The 21,884-nt window shown below is 45.4% G+C and overlaps 1 protein-coding gene and 1 long non-coding RNA gene across 13 annotated transcripts in view; one reads left to right on the forward strand and one right to left on the reverse strand.

Annotated features, from left to right (window-relative positions):
• The window catches only part of YPEL2 (yippee like 2), a 318,063-nt gene that overhangs the window by 25,678 nt on the left and 270,501 nt on the right, over positions 1-21,884 (reverse strand). For all 12 annotated transcript variants that reach the window (XM_069615144.1, XM_069615145.1, XM_069615135.1 and 9 more), the window contains 2 exons: positions 11,658-11,701; positions 10,396-10,504 (listed from right to left, as the gene is read on the reverse strand). In XM_069615144.1, coding sequence (XP_069471245.1) covers positions 10,396-10,504; positions 11,658-11,701 — 153 coding nt within the window. The remainder of the gene's footprint in view (positions 1-10,395; positions 10,505-11,657; positions 11,702-21,884) is intronic.
• Positions 13,922-20,660, forward strand: LOC138488268 (uncharacterized). The gene is made up of 3 exons (XR_011274628.1): positions 13,922-14,054; positions 18,126-18,215; positions 20,316-20,660. It is a non-coding gene; the product is annotated as an uncharacterized lncRNA (long non-coding RNA).

The raw sequence follows: 21,884 nt of genomic DNA on the forward strand, positions 1-21,884 counted from the left end.
GGTAGGTAGAGGTGGGTAGGGGGCCAGAGAGACCCCCCATAGCCCCCCTTCTACCCAGGCACGATCTATGCCACAGGATAAAAGCACAGTATTTTCCATGGGAGGGCTTTGAGCTTCTTGTACTACCTGGATAGCTTGGCCATCCAGTACCTGTGGCGAATGATCACATTTAGGGAGTGGGTGACACTCAATGGCTCATCTCCTACAATACACCTCTAGGCCAGACACAGGAATAACAGTTCTCCCACCAAACCACCCCCTCCCCCCCCAACACCGTTAACCAGGGTGTACAAAAGCCTCCAGGGGGTCAGGTGCCCACTTGTCCACAAGGCAACCCTATGCTCCTGTGCACCTATCTCTATGCAACTTTATATCCCTCATGGTGGCGTTGTTTTGATTCCGACTGGTCGGGATAATGGATGAGTGTTCTCAATACCAAGCCTTTGTAAAACAATATGATGGCCTTGCTAGTGGACAGCCTGGATTTCGTGTTAATAACGGGACAAAGACTGCTCTTTCAAAAACAAATATAGCAGGAATAAATGAGAAAGGTAATGCTGCGTTGCTCTTACTCTTGGATCTCTCTCCCCCTTTTGATTTGGTCGATCAGGTCTTATTGGCGGATAGACTAATCAAGGTGGCTAAATGTATGCCCTCTGCAGCATGTTGGTTCAAATCCTTTCTTGGACCTAGAACGGCAAATTTGGTTAATGGGAATCATCAATCAAAAAGAACATTTCTCACCTGTGGTGTTCCACGTGGGTCTTGTTTGTTGCCACTACTTTTTAATGTCCATTCTAAAACTTTGTGCGATCGTCTCGTTTCCCTGGGGGTTCAGTTTGCAAATTATGCAGATGATAACTAGATTGTGATTGAACTATCTGGGTCATACAGCAATGGCTTAGAAAGAGTAAATAAAATATTTAAGGCCATGCAGGGTTGGATGCCTGTGAACTCTTTGACTTTGAATAATAATAAAAACAGATTTGCTTATTCTTGGCAGCCAAAAGAAAAAAATACTTGATTTGCAGTATAAACGTTTTGTTATAGATGGTAATGTCATCGAAGTTTCAGATTCTGTTAAAACACTGGGAGTCTTTTTTGATTGACACCCTTTAAGAAGCATGTCTCCTATCTTAAGTCCTCCTGCTCCTACTATGTTCACCTGCTGTGGCAGATTCAGCCTTAGCTTTCAGAGGCAAATAGAGCTGTGATTGCAGCGGCCATCATTAATACAAAGTTAGACTACAGCAATAGTTTGTTCGTAGGTACCGCTCAAGTAAATATAAAAAAACTGCAGGTGACACAGAATAGAGCCGTGCACGCAGTCTGTGGACTGGGTCGATCTCGGGGTCTGAGCCCAGTAGGAAACAGCATTGGCTCCCTGTTGAACAGAGAATTCAGTTTAAGGGCTCCGTTATGGTGTACAAGTGCGAAGTGCGAAGCTCCAGTCTATCTCTCTTCAAGAGTGAAATGAATCCCCTTCAGGCAAACTATACCATCTAATAGAAGCGTTCTACTCCATCAACCGCAAGTCTTTTTTTTAAAAGATTTGTGGTGCAAGTTGTAATGCTTGGGGACCAGCCTTGTGGAACTCACTTCCCCAGGATATCAGGGGGCTGTATATCAGTTGCCCAGTTCACAAAGCATCTTAAGACATTTCTTTTTGATGGAGGGATAGGCTAAACGTATGCTGACATCACTCAAATGGCCTTAAGCATTTCTGACGTGCACTTTATCTTGTATGTTCTGTGAGCACCCTGAGGCTTCTGGGTGGGTGGCACAATATAAAAACCATAGCTTGAACGTGCCCTGCATGATGGCAGGCTCAATACCCTCAATGGGCGCGTTGGTACCACTTTTAACTCCAGGGAGTGTGAATTAGCAGTTAAACTTCAGTTGACCACGAGCCTCCGATGACAAATGAGCAGAATGGTGACCCACAGACACAATAGCATCAATATCTTCCAAGCGGTCTTGAATCTCAGTAATGACAACGTTCACATCCTAAATAGGTCTGAGCAATCTAAGCAATCTCTTTTTCCCCCTCAATTGGGGAAATCTGGGTAGCAGCTTTCCTGTTAACCATCTTGGATTGTAAGTACAAGTGTGGCAGCATGAGGCCAAGATCAGCACAAGCCAACAGAGCCCTCTGTGTACAAGCTCTTGCACTAAAAATACGGGCTAAAAACGGATACAAGACAGATCAGAGGGCCAACTGCAGTCATCGCGGATTAAACATAGAAAGAAAGGGGGGGGAGGGAGGTAGGTAGGTAGGGTTGCGGTACTCACCGTGAGAATAGTCATCGGCGCCTCCACCTACAGGCGCCAAACATCTGCAGCGTAGAACACTGCATTCCCTTGACCAAGCACGGGCTTCACCACTACGGGCCACAACGCCCCTTATGTATCCTGGGGGCGTGGCCACAGTAACAGATCTCCTGCAAGGTATGCTGGATGTCTGGGACACTGCTGCCTGTGGCTTACAACACTGCACGCCCTTGAGCAAGAAGCCAGGCAACGCAGAGCAGAACACAGGTTCAAATCCCAGTCCTGAGCTAAGAGACTGGTCTCCATCATTAAGCATGCTATAAGAGATTAATTAATATATCTTGTGCTAGACACACCTCGGTAAGAATTACTGCCATAATTCAAAATCCTCTATTATTCCTGGTCCAAAAATATTGGATTTGATCACCACATTCTCATTCAGGTCACAACGTAAAACACCAGAGCACACTCATTACAAAATCAAATATTAAATTGCATCATCTTGAGGCCGCATGATCATGTGGCACTGGCATAGTAAACTCAAAAGCACTTGAGCAAATCAATTACAGAATTTAAAATGCTGTGTTACCCGATTAACATGCAATATGCAAGCTTCTTCAGGGCCTATATAGACAGTACATGGCAAAGTTCACACAGAGAAATGTGTTATTAATAAGGAGAAAGTATACAGAGAAGAGATAGAAAACAGTGTTTCATTAAAGGTAAATATTTTAATGCTATACATGTTAATGAATATCTCTATGAAATATGTAAACTCTCAATGAGTAGCACAAAACCTTTCTGATGTGTAATTAGAAGATTAATGTATAGGAGATGCACCCCGCAAAGTGGTGAGAGAGAAAGGCCGAATTATAACGCCGAAAACCAGCAGAGAGATCCATGATCAACCAAAGCAGGCTTCTAAAACATCTCAAGAGGCAACTATGGAAGAAAGCAATTTACCTTTCAGGGACGTGATCTGTGGAAAAAGTTGCATTGAGCCATGAAACAAGAAGAATTGTTCCTCAAATTTCAGAAAAACAAAGGCATTCCCAGTCAGAGCGTAGAGGCTACATATGGTTTACTGATCTAGGACTATTTAGGAATCTCCTTTTTTATGTTTAAATAACCTTTAAGATAACATTTTAAGGTAGCTGAAATGTCACTACTCCCCGAGAATAATCTGCTCCTTCCTTCCTTCCTTCCTTCCTTCCTTCCTTCCTTCCTTCCTTCCTTCCTTCCTTCCTTCCTTCTTTCCTTCCTTCCTTCCTTCCTTCCTTCCTTCCTTCCTTCCTTCCTTCCTTCCTTCCTTCCTCTGCTCTGCCCTAGCAACCCATCTATTGTTCTTTCACTTTGCAGAAACGTGCTTGCATGTATGTAGTGTTCACAACATTCCCAAATAAGTACATGTTGGGAGATTTAGGGGCTGATTCATGGAATTATTTGCGCCGAAAAACAGGGATTTGTGCGCCATTCTGCCTGCAAATCTCTGTTTAAGAAATGGGGATTTGCGGGCAGAATGGCGCACAAATCCCCCGTTTTTCAACGCAAATAATTCCATGAATCAGCCCCTATGTCATCAAGTGATTCCAGCACTGTGCTTAAAAACATTTTTTTAAACGTTGACCCATATTGGTAGAACCATCATCTTTTCCTTTTGCGAGAGTTCAGCAGATAATTTTAATTCCCTGTAAACAACAGAAAAGAAATCGAAGCAGGTGGCCAGTTTCAGCCTTTCTCACCCTTGTAACGCTAAAAACATCCTCCCAATGAAACGCTGTATTCTAACAAATACTTCAGAAAGAGGTACCCTACATGACCCCCTCCCCCGGCCCTCAGCAAAATATACTGCTAACCACCTGGGACAACTCCATTACAATGTCTGCTATCCCCTTGGAAACGCACTACTGTTATGCAAACAGAGGTATTCACTAACCTTTTAAAAGACAAACTTGTTCCAATGGCTCCCTCCCAGTCTCATTGTGCTTCTAGTTGGCAAGAGTACTCTTTGCACTTTAGTTGTGTTTGAATTTCTATTATATCTCCAAAATCATCTCATGTACAGTTGTTTAATGGCCAGGAGTACCAAAACATTAACATACTTTACACCCCATTGAATTACCAAAAAGGCTAGAGTTCCACCACACAAAGTCCACTGAAAATCTAAACATTGCGAGTTACAATTCATACAGTTTTATTTGGTATACACTCCACCCCATTCTAACGAGCCCATGACCCCTTCACACAATTGCAAAAGGCGCGACAAAACACTTGCTTTGAGCAGTCGTCTTAATGGCAGGAAAAAGGGGCAGGTGCCTTGGGCCTCCACCCGTCTGCCTGATTGTAAGTAGTCCATGCACGTTTTAATTTTTCCAAATAAATAAAAAAGCCAAAATATCATTGTGCTGAAGTAGGTTCCTCCTCGCTGTTTACAACTAAGGTTTGATCTCATCAATCCTCTAATGCAGTATGTGTTGAATACAGTACATACAGTTTGTGTCAGGACAGCCGACTTGATTTTCCCCAGGGGTGCCTGTGGGAAGATTTGTTGTATAGATCTTGTGTTTACATCACATTATCAAATCCCAGCAAGGCATGCTTAGTCTTTCCTCACTCTCCCTCTAGGTTGATAAAAAAAAACATTTGTGATGGCGACACCCACTGAGATGCAAAACAAAAAAACAAAAAAATGACGAAAACAAAAGGACATACCTGCGCCAGGAAGCTCAAGTGATAAAAAAAACGATCAGAATGTACAGGTCTAAAAATGTGTTTCCTTTAAACAAGGGTTGCAAAAAATGGGCAGTCACTCCAAAGAATAGCATAACGCAGTAGTCATCAGTCTGCTAAATTCGAGACTTTGGAGCCAAAGTGCAAAGGCTTATATCCAAGCCTGTGCCAAATTATTTAGTCAAACCCGGATTCAACCAGAATTTTGATTTCTGATGATTCAGTTTCTGCCAAAACTTGAGTAGATTCAGGGGACATATTCGAGTTCAGTTTATGACTGTTTATGGTGATGAAATGTGGCTGCAAACACTGCATTGAAGAGGTCAGATATTTTCCTTCGAGCAGATGTTCAAAGCGTTTCCTGCCAGGGATGCAAAGGAAGCAGTGTCTAAATGACTAACAGCTTGCTTGAACCTGGCTTTTTTCTTTATTATAGAAACCAAACTGTACTCTTTTTGCAGATGACATTTTATATAAAAACAGAAAAAGCACACATACATATTTGGTGTCAAATTCACAGAAAGCAATGCAAATAAATACAGTGCGCAGAGAATGGTTTTGTGGGGGCTGTTTTTTGTTTGCATCTCTTTGAGAAATGCACAGGTGATCTTGTACACAAAGATGGTCTCTGTGTATTTCCAGGATGTGCTGTAGCACAAATGAAGCGCTTGTCACGCCCTTTGCATATGGTAGTGTTGCGAGCATTCATGGAGCTCTCTGCACCCAAAGGCTTCTGCCTGTAGACATTTTATGAGTTTTTGCCCAAAGGACAGAGCCCATAATGCAAGCTGACCCGACTAAATGGTAATCCTTAAAAGCATGCCAGAGTCTATATCAGAATGCTTGCAATGAGACGGACCAACTCAAAACCTACTGCCCTTCAGAAGCATGAAAGGCCGAGTTCTTCTTATCCAGATTTTAACCCGGAACCTGCAGGTCACACATAGATCTCAGACTCTGAAGAAAGTGCATTCATCTACTGCAGTATTTTACTGCAGAATGTGCTGTCCTGCTTATTTAACTCATGGATGCTAAGGCCTCAATTTCCTCTTGCTAATCAAACCCACCTACTCAGCCCCCTCCTTCCCCTCCCTTTACCCTATAGTTTCTCTCCCTTCTCGAAACCTTTTAAGTATTTGAGTTCGTTTTCCCCCATGAATCAGCCCAAGTCAGCCTGACATTCTCCCAAACTTTGCTGAAGGCGCATCGCTCAAAGGAGATTCGGGCTGAGAGAAAAATCTGCTGGAACCCACAAGCCTACCCAAATCTCCCTAGGAGACTAGAATGAGCCTGCCGATCACTTTTGAGAAACTTCCCCAGGCTTCCTTTAATCCCAGCTTTGCACCGAATTGACATTTACCCTTTACAGTACTGTGCTGCTGTCTGTGAAAATGTTAGTCTTCTCACATTCTGGTGCATTGCTTAGCCCATTTCCTGCTCTCTCTTTTCAAGTAGGCTATTTGAGTGGAAGTGGTCCTAGAAAGGAGAAAGCCGATAAAATGTCATAGGCTTCTTGCCAGCTTACTTTCAGGTCTGCTTATTTGACACCAAAAACGTTTTGCTTTTTTGTACAATTTTAAACGTTCTTCACTACATGAACAACATGCTTCACTATCCTTAGGTGCCCTTCTCAACGTTTCTTTGCTTAGGTGTATTTAAAGCTTTGAATGGCAGCAGTAAAACCAGATGAGATTCCTTTCAGGCTTAAATCAATTAGTATTTTGGCACTTCTACACTTCCCTTGATAAAAGCGAAAATTAAGCTACACACATTCTCCTTTTGCATAATATGACTACGATTTTTTAAAATTAATTAGTTGTTTCTGAAATGCATACAATTCCCACACTACAAAAGGAGTTCTGGTAATTCTTTTTTAAATGTTCATGTTGGATTACCATGTGACCTGTGCACTTTCCAAGCCTGGTCTATAAAAGAGGGTATTGTTTTAGTTAATGTCTATTATGACACAGTCAGCATCTTGCTGGAAATGTATAATACTCGTAACCTACCTATCATGCATGGCATGTTAGCATTTTGCTGCAATTGTATTACACTCAACTACCTCCAACCCTTTTTGTTTCCTGCACACAGGAGTCTGTCCTGATACATTCTGGTTTCACCATCACCGTCTTGTGGCCAATGCTGGATTTTACTTTTATGGACTTCATTGATTCACGGTGCGTCACCCTTCTCAACTCTCATGCTGGACTTCCTTTGCATCTTGTACTCATGGTGGCCCTGAACCATGCTGTTCCATCTTCATCTTGTATCCTGGCTTGCAACATTATGTGTTACTACTGACTTCTGCAATTGTATTCGCTCTCCTCTCTTGTTTCTCCACTCTTTTTGACTGCTTACTCTCTGTTCTATCCTCCCCTCCCCTCTCCTCTCCTCTCCCTTTTCCTATCTCCTCCCCTCCTACCCTTACTTTCTTCTATGCACTTACTCCATCAGAATTGTCCCTGGACCTACTATGATAGCAACCTCGTCTGTCGCTCCCCTATCCTCTTACTGTTGCCCCCCCCTCCCTCCAGCACTATCTGAAACGTTGTCAGGCCTAGTACGATAGTCACTTGTTTTGTTGCTCCCCTCCCTTTCTGCACCCCTCTCCCTCACCTTTTGTTTTCCTCCAGCTCCACCAGAAATGTTGTCAGGCCTAGTACGGTAGTGGCCCGTCTGTTTCCATTTCCTTCCCACTCTCCCCCACCCTTATCTATGTCTTGGCACTTGCACCATCTGAAATGTCGTCAGGCCGAGTACAATAGTCAATTTCACATCCTTACTGTTCATGGCCTGTAAGAATGTCGTATTTTCCCTTGTTCCCATCCTTGCCTTGAAGCGCTTTGAAACACATTGTGTATAGGCTCTATATAAATAAACTATCATATCATATATCGTTCTTGTCTACACACCCGATTTAGCCCCCTGTTCCATGAGGTGAGACTTTACCAGTCTGTATACATTCACCTAACTTGTCTCTTTGCTTGTCTACACACCTGAAGAAGCCCTCACACCATGAGGTGAGGCTTCTTCCGGACTGTGCTCCACATCTATGTTTGACTCTATGCTTACCTGTATTTTCTGATGTAATCCCCCACCCACCGCCTGCACCAATGGGTGAGGCTTTTCCGGAAACTACCTTACAACCTATCCCTAAATCTGTAACAATCTAACTCCATAGCTGTCCCACACATTGTGGGCTGTTCTACTGCACTTGTAACTGTAACTAGCGCCTAGATGCCTCTGGGTTTTGTGCGCTGCTATAAATGTAAAAATATTTATTTGTTTAAGAAAAGGAAGGCAATCATTTACAAATAATTGAAATGTACTGTACAACACGAACTGGAAAAGTGCGAAATTAGAGAACAGACTCCAATTTCAGCTTGACTATTTATCCAAAGTGTGTGTGATCCTGAGAAACTTGTTTAGTCAGTCCCTGGCCTGTCACAATTTCCAGTCTTAAAATATTACAAAACGATCAGCCCATAAGAGCCATTTAGTTCATGGTACATGTACAGAAAAACAAAATGCCACTCACTGTCTAGTGTGTTGCTTCATTTAACAGTGACCACTGCTAAAATGCATATCACAAAGTTATTTGTTTCTTTGCTCGCTCGTGGCAATAGCACATGCAAACCATGGTCTTCTTCTAATCTCGGTCTATATTCAGATATGTGCACCTTCCTGGTTAATTGGTACCTCACATCCTCCATCTAGGCAGTGATGGGTTATGCCTTGTTTCGTTCAATCGGTCTACTGTATCAATGATTGAGAAGTTACACATTTTCTGAGCCAGCTAATCAGAGTTCTGGGTCTATGCTATGGAATGTGTACTTTTCCATGTGGCTGATGATCTATGTCCATTTGATCAAGACTCCTGCTCTGTAGGAGCCGATTGTTAGGAGTCCAAGCCAGGGTGCTGTAACAAGTGTCCTTAGCCTACTGATGTCCAAACCAGTGTGCTTAGTTTGCAAAAAGTGGAGAGGGGACATTAGAGGGCTCTAGCAGAATCCAAAATGGTCTAAGCCCTATCTGGGCTACTCCAACTCCACGTTCTTCCTCGATATACATCAAAGGGACTCCAGTAATCAGCACCCTGCCGCGAGAGGGCCCTGGTCATGTCAGGACTGTCTTTGAACCACTGATTCCTGTGGACCACCCAGGGAGCGTTCCTGTCACCTGGAGGACGGTTTTGACTCCTCTAAGGAAGAAAAGCTTCCTGGGCAAGGGTTTTGTATGGTAATGTTATTCGGCCTTATAACGTGCACTATCGCCCTGAAGGCATCTTGGGTGTTCTGGCTACACCCAGGACAGACAGCCAATATACATTGAGCACTGTCATGAATAAATCGTCTCACCAAGCTGACAATAACATGACATCCAAATACATTTGGCTTTATAATTGTGTGATCCCAGTAGCCACTATGTCAAACCGGGCATGTAGGCAAAAAGTATTTTTCTTTTTTATCAAAAGGTGCTCACGGTTAGTACGCCACCTCAGCTGGAACCCAAAATTACAACAGGCAGCGTTCAGGGATGTAAATGTGACATTTGTCTTGGCCCTGTTGCAACTGCAGGACAACTGCTAGAGGATGTTACTCGACAGCGACGGTCAGGTACAAGACACGCAATGCATTTTGGCAAGGTGCATTTCTGAAAGTTAGAGCTCCCTTTCATAGACTGAATTACCTGCATCATATTACAGCTAAATATAAAAAAAAATTAAGTCTTTTACACACTCGCAGAGGACATACTTTAAATCCTGCATCCGCACTCCAGCCTGTTTATCTTCCTCGTGGCTGCCATTGTTAAAATTTGTTGTGTACCTATTCTATAACACAAGTACCCTCATTGTATACTGCTAATGTTTCCCATGAAAGTCCACTTTTTTATTCTTATTCTAGCGAGGGATGAATCGGATAAACGACTTGAGGGGAGTATCCATGCTTATTTTAAATCACTGCTGGGACAACACAAAAAGCAAGCTATGGGTTGCGGCAACTAGAGTTCTCGGACCCCTTCATTTCTCTGGTTTTGGATGGGCACCAAATGTGTGTGCATTAGCCCTAAAATCCCTTACAATTATCCTGGCTTTGGGTTTTGTTCTGTTACTGCCCAATAGGCCTCAAGAGGGGAGAAGCGCTGCTCCCCCCACCAAAACCGGGGCACATTGAAAGCAAGGGTACATGGAGACTATACAGACTATTTTTGTGTGAAAAGCAAGCACAGACATGGTCTGGCTCGCCAAATGTTATTTCACGTAACTTTCAGATTCCTGCATTATGAATGGCGCTGCATTGTGTGCCCACTGGAGGGGCTTCCAGATTAGCAAGGTCCCAAAAAGAGGCAACAGTCGCGCTCGCTAGCTAGAACAAATACAGAATAAGTGCTTACATATTTCCAGCCCAGCGTGGTTTTACAGTTTTCACAGTAAATATCAGCGACAGCATGAAGTCCCGTCAGTAAAACTCGTTCTTCTGCCGGCCCACAGCCCACATTGACGCTGTACAAGAGACAAAACAAAATGGTGCCAGATTAAATAATCACACTTTCAAAGGAGTTCCTTCTACTCATTGGTGGTTGGGGGAAGGAGGAGGGCGTGGTTGAGAGACAGCACACTAAGGATTTAGCACCAACTTGGCTTTTATTTGTAACCACTCGGCAGTGGCCCAATGGGCTATATGTAGATCACTGTTCCCCTCTCCCAGAAAACAGTAATTCTCACAGATCAACAGTGCTGGTGTAGAGTAAATTGTAATCCAAGCATTAACTCGACATGCGCCTGACTTTGCCAAAATCCCACCTTTTAGAGGCAAGGAATCTTTGGAAACATCCAGACTACCCAATACCATCCATAGATTGCTGAGTGGAAGGCGTATGTGAGACCACTGAATAGGTCTGCCACTACTCAGCTACAGTCCACAAACAATGCTAGTTTTACTTGATAGAATAAATTATTTTTTGGAGGGCGTACAGTGGGCTACCTCCACTGGTTACTGGACCCTTTTACACACATGGTGTGAACACATTTACAGTTGCTAAGTTATAAGGCGTGAAACTTGTGTCCAGCTCTTATTAGGCGGATTCCTCAACTTCTGCTACCTTGCTCAAACCAGGTCTGCCTGCAAACCAGAGCAACAAGACGATTTTGCTTCTTTACTGTGTGCCTCACGCAACTATTTATAGGAGCCTTGCGTATTGCCCACCCCTTCAAAGATTGCAGTAAAGACTTTTGATCTGCCCATTTAATATTTTAACTTGCCGTGGACCAGTGTAATTTGTCTAAGAGTATTCGGGACACAAATAAAAAAAGGTTTCCTACATAACTAAGACAACTTCAAGCCACAAACGCCCACAAAAACTAGAATCACTTTTGTTAAAACTGAGACATAGCCATGTCTTGGGGGCCTCCTTCCCAGGTATCTTGCGGTTCGTCTGCATTATTGGCTCACCTTGTTCAAGTATGGAACATTCCTTGCTTAGGCCATGCTTACATCCCTCCTGAGTACAGCAGATCTCAATTGATGTCTTATTACTGGGTCAAGCAAAAAGGACTACATACGCAGTGGAATTCAGAGCAATGCCCGTGTACAAGGTCAATCCCATGGTTGATTAATTCCTACCAGTGGCTGCACAATTGGAAAATAGTCACTCACACCGAGTTGAAGAGGTAGGCTCGCCCTTGGCTTCCTTGGAAGGACTGCAAGGCAAGAACAGACAACGATTGATCAGACGACAATCTCCGCAAAGGGACGTTCGGTCAGCTATCGAAACTAACCTATACTCATTAATACTAGGTCAGCTATTGGTAAATCATGCAATCACCAATAAAAATGCACTGTGGGCTTTCAGACCAAAATCAGTGTGTCTCATGGTTGATGCAAAAAGCGGCACAAAGATTAAAGTAATATACTCAACACTACATAGTGTCAAAGGAGAAGCTGAGCACCCTGGGTGTAATTTTAGGGGGCTATAGGGGTGTTTGTCCCCCCAACTTTCATGGCACACCATGTTGTCCCCATTGATTTGGCTGGGGCACCTTTTCTTCAGATGTCATGCCCCCCCCCCCCCCAACATTTTCAGCAAAGTTACTCCACTGCTGAGCACCCACATTCAGAAACCATGGCTTAAAGGTCTAAACTGCCAACTGACAGTGCGATTATGATGCAGTCTTTCTTCCAAGTAGAATTCAGATGACCACATAAGCTTGGGCAGGTGTGAAGGGAGGCAGTTTCTGTGCATTTAATTCAGTGTGGAAGAGTCCTCTCTTGGTGTACAGCACTGTGGACCCCTTCATTGACTAAATGGCATGGTAACAGTTCTAAGGAAATTAGTTTCAAATTAAAAACAGTTACAATGCTGTAAAAAGTTGAATCCATCAGAGGTCGCTTGCATGATTGCTCATTTTTATGGAGATATAGATCTATATGCCTGGGTGATATAGAATTAATATTATAGCATAGTCTCTGTAAACTGATGTTTTGCATATGTTGTGGACTGCAACTCCCATATTCCCACATCATGGAGTATATTGGATAGTGCCGAGGAGACTTGTAGTCCAAAAAAACCTTGCAAGCTCATGGTTGAAGACTTCAGATAGAGCTTTTCTTTTAGGGAAAGGAGTCAATGCCTAAATTAAGCGACTGGAATGGGGTTTGAGCTGTTGCCCATTAATCAGGCAATGAAGCATTTGAATACTTAGTTCACATTAGAGCCCATGACCAGCCTCTGTACATGCCTTCTGAACAGTGATTTGTCATGCGGATAACGAATGCTATTCAGACCAAGCATGGTGTGGTATTCCATCTCGTTTGGAGCACAGACTAAACTCCAACAGGTGTGCACATTTTGTGTAGATCAAATCTACGGCATTGTTAAGGTGCTGTGTCTGGTTTGTGCTACACACTGCCTGGTGGAACAAGCTATGTGGCAGTCATGTTGCAGTTCTAGATTACATTGTAGCAGTGTTCCATTGGGCTTCGCGCTGGAATGTCTCATTCATTTGGTTGCGGTCAGTGTGTGGTCCGACTAGTGTAGGTTTTAGCTCATAGTTACCAATAAAACAGCACCCGGCAGAGACAAAACTAATGGTATGGACTGCTAAGAGAAAGCGGCATTGGTGGGTGAATACAGCGCTTTAAAACATGCACTCCTCCATACTCCTGGGCTGCCCATTTGTTTGAACACGCATGCCAATTCCTGACAAGTGTTACCCTTTCCATATTGGATGGGCATGGTGTCGCAACTTTTTGCAAAGAGTGCCAGCTGTAGTGTTCTAAGTTTTAATTGGGAATGGCATGCTTGGCTGTAGTGGTTTAAGATTATGTTCTCTGCAATTAGTCTTCCTCCTACAAACTGCTCAGCAAATCATGCCTTACCAAAGAAAATATGCTTTGAACACCAATGACTGACCTGTGTTCGACTTATTCAGTGCTCGCTTTTTGAGGCAATCCCATGGATCACTTTCTTTTTAAAGCCAGGTACTCATCAGAGCCCCTTTTTAAAAAAAAAAGTAAAAGTTTTGTTGACTCTGAAAAGGGCTAGCAAATGGACCAGAGAAAGTGATTGCATAATTATCTTGCTTAGGTTTACATTATTTTGAAGACTGGCCAAGGGAATAGTGATACATTTAAAGACCTCAAAAGGAACACCTCAAAAAAGGTCTCCTTCTGAGATCTAACACAGAGACTCCCCCCCCCCCCCCCCACACACACACACGTGGTATTTGCATTAACATTTCATTACCCCCCCCCCCTTCTCCGTTTCCGTGTGACATTCTCACTTTCCCTTCCTTTCAGGGGATGTTACAGCCCCTGCAGGGGGGGCGCTCGAGGGACGTGCCACATAGCGGGGGCGCTCCTCTGGCAGCCCCCCCTCCCCTAGTGGGCAGGCAGGTCACTTCCCCTTCAGCCACATCACAGGGGGGGCGGGCGTCCCCAGAGTGGGCATTTCCGGCCAGCCCTGGGGAAAGCCTATAAATATGGAGGACGACTGGAAGAACGCCCTCTTTTCCAGTCCTCCTCTGTCGAATTTGCTTCACGGTTCCATGGCCGGTAAGTTTTAAAGCGGTTGCAGTGTTTGCCAAAAACTGTTTCGGTGTTTCACTTTGTGTCGACAACGAGGTGGTCCGTGGCCATATGAAAAGTCTTTGAGGCTGCGATAGCGGGGCAAGTTGTTCTAGTTTTCAAGATGGAGTGTTGTTTCCGGTCCTGTATACAGGCCAAACGGATTCGGAATTGGGAGGTTGTGTTTTGCTGTGATGTGGGCACAGTGCTTCCTTTGATTTAACTCCATGTGGGCTGCAATGCAGCAAAAAGTAACGTACAAGTGTAAAATTGAATAGGCACCAAAAAGCACTTGGCAGGTCTATTTAAATCGGTGGATTTCAAGGTGTGTATATGTTTGACTTGCAGGCAAAGGCCTTTAAGTGCATGTTAGCGAGGGATGTAAATATTCGCAAATCACGTTTGTTTGTTTTCTTGTACATGGAGGGGGGGGGGTTGTTGTCGGCGCACTTTGCTTTATGTGTGGTGATCGCCGAACCCCGAACATTTAGGGTTAACAAGTTGTTCTGCTGCAGGCAAAGTGCCACGGAACACGTGGCAAGTTACTTTGGTACGAGTTCTAATTTTTGGCCTCGTGCTGTACGCGGCAGTGGGCTTTGTCTATTCTGCGGTTCGCCAGGTTGCGGGGCATAGTTTTCGGGCATCAGAAATATTTAATCATGTTGGGGAAAGCGGCACACCGCATGTTCACTTTCAGGGTGACCGGCAAACTATTTCGTCAAACTGTTATTTACAGGATTTACATGTTTGTTCATGCCCGCAGCATAGCACCTTCAAATGGGTGTCAATTTCTGTGCTAGGTCAAGGATCCTAGGTTTTTCTCTTCACCAGTCTCAGCTGATTACAAGAGCGGCATGTCGATTGCTTCTATTGGTTTAAACGGGTCCATATAGAGGCCGCCGAGCCACACAGTATTTCAAAGAGAGGGGTGCTTTTTAACAGGTAACGCATACCGGACAGAATTTAATTGCCCATGTTTTCAAGTGTAGGCACACACCGTCCACATCTACTTGTGTGGAATCACTAGTTTATGCTGGGGTGCGGGGATAAATGCAGGTGTTTCGAGTACATAAAACCAACATGACCCGCCTATGGATTCTCAATGAATTTCGTTTTTGCCCGCCTGGATAGGAAGGGCGTTGTTGATGGGGGTGTACATTGGCCTCTGTGCTGCACTTCTGTTCAAGTTAATAATTGTGGGAAAAGCAGTAATGCGCTCACCGAGGTGTGGGTTTCGAGTTATGGGTTTCGGCTGGACAACACGGCAAGGTTTTTGATAATGGCAGAGCACTGGAATTTGTTGATGGTATTGTTATTTATTGGTGGTGATATGATGTTATTGCTTGTTGGTCGGTGAGGGGGTTAATATTGTATGGGCGCAGTGCCGCATGGGTTTGCGGGATTGTACTGAGCAATGTTGTGGTTGCGAGGGATTACTGAGATGTGCAGGGGGATGGCTGGAGTGCCATTTGCACACGCAGGGGCGGGCTCTGCTCAGGGCCAGCTGTGTTTGTGGTCCTTGTTTTGCAGTGAATGTCTTGGGCAACACCGAGGGGCGGTTATTGCGGAATCAGGCAGCACAGTTTGTTTTCATTGTGGGAGGCTGCGGGGCTATGGACGCGGGCGGTTGCTGGGATTTGCATGCTTGGTTGGGCATGCACGTGTGGGGTTGTCGACAAAATGGCGTTGTCGCCATCGTCGAGTTTCTGAGGACTGGGCGACGTGCACAACACGTGGTGGGTTGGCGGGGTGGAGCAGGCAACCTCTGATATCCAAATTGCGACCAAGACATACAATTGTATAGATGAAGTTACTGCATTGCAGAGGTTGTTGCAAGCGACAATGCTGGTTGTGTGGAAAATGTTGCTTACAGTCTCCTTTGGCAGAGGAGTACGGGGGCGCGTGGCCTCTGGCTCGGCACGTTTCCTTGGGTTTGATACGATTGTTGCAGAACAGGTGTTTGAGTGTGCTGAGTGCATTTGATGCTGGCCGCCGGGTCTGATTGGATTGGGCCGGGGTGCGCATGGGGCACGCGGCAAAGAGGAGGCAGCAGTGCGGCTGCCGCTGCCAGGTTGCTGTAGATAGGGCAATGCTGGTTGTTTCACGCCACACGTTTTAGGTAATTGATAATGCGCCTATAGAAAAATGTTTCAGGCGCAATTTTTATGTAAAGGATGTGTTTACCACACGTAGATCAGTCATGATGTAACTTGCTGGTTGTATTGCTGTGCCTCCACTGGGCTCCTTTAGGCTGATGGGTGTATGGCAGGTCCCCGTGCCACAGGCGCAGGTGTACATCGCGGGCAACGGAGCACAGGCAGCAATATAGATCAATGTGTAGCAGTGGCATAGCATTTGAACGGACAGAGCACATTTCTAAATCATGGCTTCACTGCGTGTTCGAAATGTATGATTTGAGACCTATCGACATCTTCTTATGGGGGGGGGGGTAGCAATACAGGCTTATGGGCGGGAAAAATGCCAGCTGCGAGCATGCCGCAAAACTGTTGCGAATGGCGCCTGTTGATGCATAATGTGGATTTTGCTTTTAGCACTGCGCTGGTAGCCTGTATTCCTCCCGATTTGGTAGTTGGTTTTTATGTGTATGTTTTAAAAGAAGGTGGTTGTACAACCAAGTGCGGAAGGGGTTTGCTGTATATAGGCGATGAGTGGTATAGGTTGGTGTTGCAGGATTTGTAGGGAACATGTCTGCATTTTCTTAAATTAAAAAGGTGCGGCTTCCACGTTTGGTGGTTTGCGGGGCCGCTGTGCAAGGACTACGATGCTGGGGATGAGCGCGGTTCAATCATTGTAGGATGTATTCACACATGGGTAATGAAGATACATCGTGTTTATCAGGTTTGTTTTTCCTGAATACTTACACCGCGGCGCGTTTTGACCCACAGTACAGGGGATGGGTCTCAATATGGTTAATTTGTTAACAGCGCAAATTTGGGGAGAAGGATGCACTGCGGTTATTTGAAGAATGAGCGAGGTCCACGTGGCCTGCTGCGTAGCTGGTCACGGCGCCAGCAGAGAGATGTAGACACAACCCCTCATGCAGGGTGGTCGGGGGGGGGGGGATTTTGGGGGATTTAAATACAGGATCGTTTTGAATTAAATGGACAGTTCATTTAGATAGCGCCTATACACAATTTGTCCCAAAGCGCGCTGACATAAGGGTTGTTGTGGTGTTCTTGCTCCATAGAAGTGCAGGGAAACAAAGAGTTGTTCCAGAGCCATTAAATAAAAAGATGGGCCAGGCCGTCGTGTTGCACATGGAATAGTGTGTTTCTGGAGTACTCGGGCACCATTAGGGTTTGTGCATTTAGTTGGCAGTGAGCCTATGTTTGAAGATGATGTATTATTCTGGGGGCACCATTAGGTTGTGCATTTAAAAGTGAAAGCTGTGTACTATTCAGGGGCACCATTAGGGTTTGTGCATTGCATTTTATGATGATTATGGAGGTAACATATGGCCCTCGTCTCCTTAAACAGCGGGCTTAGTCAAGAGTGGGACTGCAGGTTTCTCTTCCGTTCTGAGCGTACACCCTACCAGAGAGGAAGTAGGGATGAGAATGTTGAACATTTAAATGGAGGACCGGTATTTATTCCTGTATCAATGGCAGGGTGGGAGTGCCGTTGTAAGGACAGCCCTGTGTGAGATGACTGAGAGGTCAGATTTTCTACTGGCCAGCTGACTTGCAATGCTACTTTTCTTTTACCAGACAAGCAGCAGATAGCCAATTGGGGGCACAAACATAGTAGTAATGGGCCACCAAGGGTAGCAGCTACACAATGGTTAAGTATCTGGAAGACGCAGCAAGCCTGGCAAGGGGTAATTCACACAGGACAAAATTGTTAGCTTGGTTAAGGCTCATTTAATATGAAAAAAGGGAATGACTGTAGGGAGACGTAATGAATGACCAGGAAATTGCACTCTTCACCAGCAGCTGGTTTGGCCAGGGGAACATAAGGTGGATCGATGGGCCAATTAGGTGACATTGTTCTGCAGAAGTACGATGCAAATAACAGATGTGTGCTTCTGTGTTATCATAGGGTATGGAATATTACCGGACGTCTACGACCGCTTCAGTCTGATCCAAGGAGTGTAACCGGGAAGGCGACAGAATGATCCCGAAAGGGCTGGTAAGCTGTGGGGCACTCCCACAATGACATACCGTTGGTAAGATCGAAGGGTGGCATAAATACAGGATGAGTTCAAATTGCCGCCCAGGTAAATATTTAGGGTCTATTAACACGGCTCACGCCCTCAAGGTTTGGCAAGCTGTGAGGCCTCACACATTTACATGCCAGTGGTAAGACTGGAAGATGGCGAAAATGTATGATAGGTGTACACAATTTAGAATTATGTTTGGCTACAAGTGAAGGTTCTTGCTGGGAACGCTACGGACGACCCACAAGACAATTGAGAAATGGTGAGAGGTCAGACACACACGGTACATGCTGGTTTTGAGACCGGGGGATGGCATACACGCACTGTAATTTGCAAAAGGGGGTTACATAAAACTGAAAGGTCTGTCCAGTAGCATGGCAGGGGGATCCGGTGAGGTGTGGCAAGCTCAAGGTCACCGCCCCATGGTAAATGTAGCTGGGAAAAAGCAGAGGTTGGCACAGAAAAATTTAGGATTGAAATTACAGACGGTACAATTGGAGGGCTTTCGCCAACAGGCACTGAAAAATGCCAGTGCTTATTTACAAAGGAAACTGGGATAACTTATTGAAGCATGGGGGCATTGTGGCGCAGCGGGGGGCCCACCTGCAATGACCTCGCAACCATGGGAAGGGGACAATTATGGGGAGAGATCCAAGTGGGCCTACGAGCACTGGCTCAGGAGTTGCCAGGGACAGAAGTGACATGGCCAGAAATGGTGCCCAGGCTGCAATGGCGCGGGAGTAAATCAAAGAGGGCCATGGAAAAATCTAGGCGCAGGCTCAATAAAGGCATTGAAAGGTGCAAAGGACCGTGTTTTAAACTACTTGTTTCATAGTGTATTGTTGCTCAAATTTTTAGCATAGAGTGGGGTGTGTCTCCCGTTGCCACTGCAACACCAAAGGAGGGGGATGGTAAGTTGTTGGAGCATGGGGGCATTGGAGGTAGCGGGGTGTTACCCCCAAAGCATGGCAGAGCTAGGGGCAGTCCTAGCCGGGCAGGACGCCACGGCTTGAACCATGGGCGGTTTCCTGATGGCCGTACTCGAGCCAAAGTCGGGCGAAGGGCATTGGATCCCTATGGACACTGGAGACTCCTCACTGACTGCTCAGGTTTTGGTTCCCAGGGTAGGTCATCCCCACACGACAGGGGGGGGCACCAATGGGGGCTGACACCGCTAAGGGGATGTTCCAGCCCCTGCAAGGGGCGCTCAAATGAAGTCCCACATAGGGTGGGTGCCCCTCTGGCAGCCCCCCCTCCCCTAGTGGCCAGGCAGGTCACTTCCCCTTCAGCCACATCACGAAGGGGGGGCGGGCATTTCCGGCCAGCCCTGGGGAAAGTCTATAAACATGGAGGACGACTGGAAGAACGGCCACTTTTCCAGTCCTCCTCTGTCGAATTCCCACCCACCCGCACCCATTGGTAGGTAGGGGAGCACAGTTTTGTTGAACGAGGGTGTGAGTTATAAAGGCAGGAAAAGACGGGGAGGGTAAAACACAGGTGGAGCGGAGGATCAAGGTGTCAGTGGAGGTGTTGCAAATAGTGTCAATGGTGGCTTTCTCAGTTGGGGTTTAATCAATTTTTCAACAAGAGAGTGAGCTGTGAGGGGGTAAAGGGATATTGTTGCAAATTATCACGGACTTCAATTCGTATTAATTTTACATTTTCAGAGTAGATAGAGGTGTACGTGAGTTCATAGGAAAGGGGGTTACCCTTTGTTCTTCATGCTGCATACATTTCAAATCTTCAGCAAAGTGCAGGGTGTGAACAAGAAAAAGGTTTCCAAGACTGGCAGACTTCAATGTGAATTAATTTTTCGTTTTCAGCGGACATCAAGGTGTAAGTGGAGTGGGTGCAAAGGACAGTGTTTTAAACTTCTTGCTTCATAGTGTATAGTTGTTCCAATTTTTAGCATAGAGCGGGGTGCGTCAGGATTAAGGTCAGAAAATGCGTGCATGCTTCAATTTGTATTAATTTTTACGTTTTCAGCAGAGATCGAGGTGTAGGTGGGTGTGAAGGGAGTTGTGTGAAATTCCTGGCTTTATTTTATACTAATTGTTCCATTTCTGTCACAGGCAGACTTACGGGCAGTCCTAGCTGGGGAGGATGCTGCGGCTTGAACTGTGGGCGGTTTCCCGATGGCCGTACTCGAGCCAAAGTCAGACGACGGGCATTGGATCCCTTTGGAAACAGGGGACTCCTCACCTTCATGTGCAGTGGCCCGAGGGAGAAGCACTCTGTGCACCAATCTGGCACAAATGTCCGGTGCCTTGCGACATGCATGGAGACGGCAAGGGAACACTGGAACAGTCAGAAGTTTTGTGGTATACATGGTCAGGAACCATGGTGCTTTAGGGATGGGACTACTCCCTTTGTATTGTATCCTCCAATAAACTGATCTGTGTTTCCAAAAATGTAAACTGTTGTCTGACTATTATTCACCGACTGCTCAGGTTTTGGTTCCCAGGGTATGTCATCCCCACACGACAGGGGGGAGGGGGCGCAAATGGGGGCTAACACTGCTATGTATATTAACTGTAATCTAGCTCGGAAGTAACAGAGCTGTAAAGACAGGCGAGAGGGTACAAAGGACTGTAAAGACTACCAAGAGGGTACAAAGGACTGTAAAGACAGGCCAGATGGTACAAAGGACTGTAAAGATAGGCGAGAGGGCACAAAGGACTGTCAAGACAGGCGAGAGGGTATAAAGGACTGTAAAGACAGGCCAGATGGTATCAAGGACTGTAAAGACAGGCGAGAGAGGCGACAGGGTACAAAGGACTGTAAAGACAGGCCAGAGGGTACAAAGGACTGTAAAGACAGGCCAGATGGTACAAAGGACTGTAAAGATAGGCGAGAGGGCACAAAGGACTGTCAAGACAGGCGAGAGGGTATAAAGGACTGTAAAGACAGGCCAGATGGTACAAAGGACTGTAAAGACAGGCGAGAGAGGCGACAGGGTACAAAGGACTGTAAAGACAGGCCAGAGGGTACAAAGGACATTACTTTAGTCCAGGTGGGAGTAGAGCCAAAATCACAGTACTTGCCCCAGCATTTGATAGAACAAACAAGTGCACAGCCTGCTTTACTAGGCACGAGTCTCACATCTTCAAGCAGTCCGCTGGATTGAATTACTGGATCAATTGAGGCTGCCCCCTATAATTTAAAAGCCAAAACCCACCAGCCTTGGCAATTCCAGATTAACGATCTGCAGCCCCATTCCCCCGCTGAGGAGCTGCGCCATCAAAGTGGAATGCAAGCAGATGAGAAACTCTAATCTTATCCTCTATACTACAAAAAGAACAACGGCATTGGCACTCGATGTCTGCATTTATTAAACATTTGGACATTAAGGCAATGTGGGCCCGTTTCCAAAGCAGTGGCATAAAACACAAAGCAAAGAGGTCAGTCCTGAGTTAGGGGATATGAAACCCTAAAAACTGAAAACAAAATCCACAAAATGTCTCTAGAATCCCCAGAACGCTACGAGCAGCAGTGTTTCAATAAGCTAAAGACAAGGTCTGCCTACGTAAATCCCTTCTCAAAGCCTCCAACATAACCATAATCTCCACAGGAAAAAGAAAAAACACCTCATATACAGAAATACAAAGCCGAAAAGTCAAGTTACGAATCTATTTGAAGGC

This window comes from Ambystoma mexicanum, chromosome 9, assembly GCF_040938575.1.
Source record: "Ambystoma mexicanum isolate Mex_15411 chromosome 9, UKY_AmexF1_1, whole genome shotgun sequence".
Classification (NCBI taxonomy): domain Eukaryota; kingdom Metazoa; phylum Chordata; class Amphibia; order Caudata; family Ambystomatidae; genus Ambystoma; species Ambystoma mexicanum.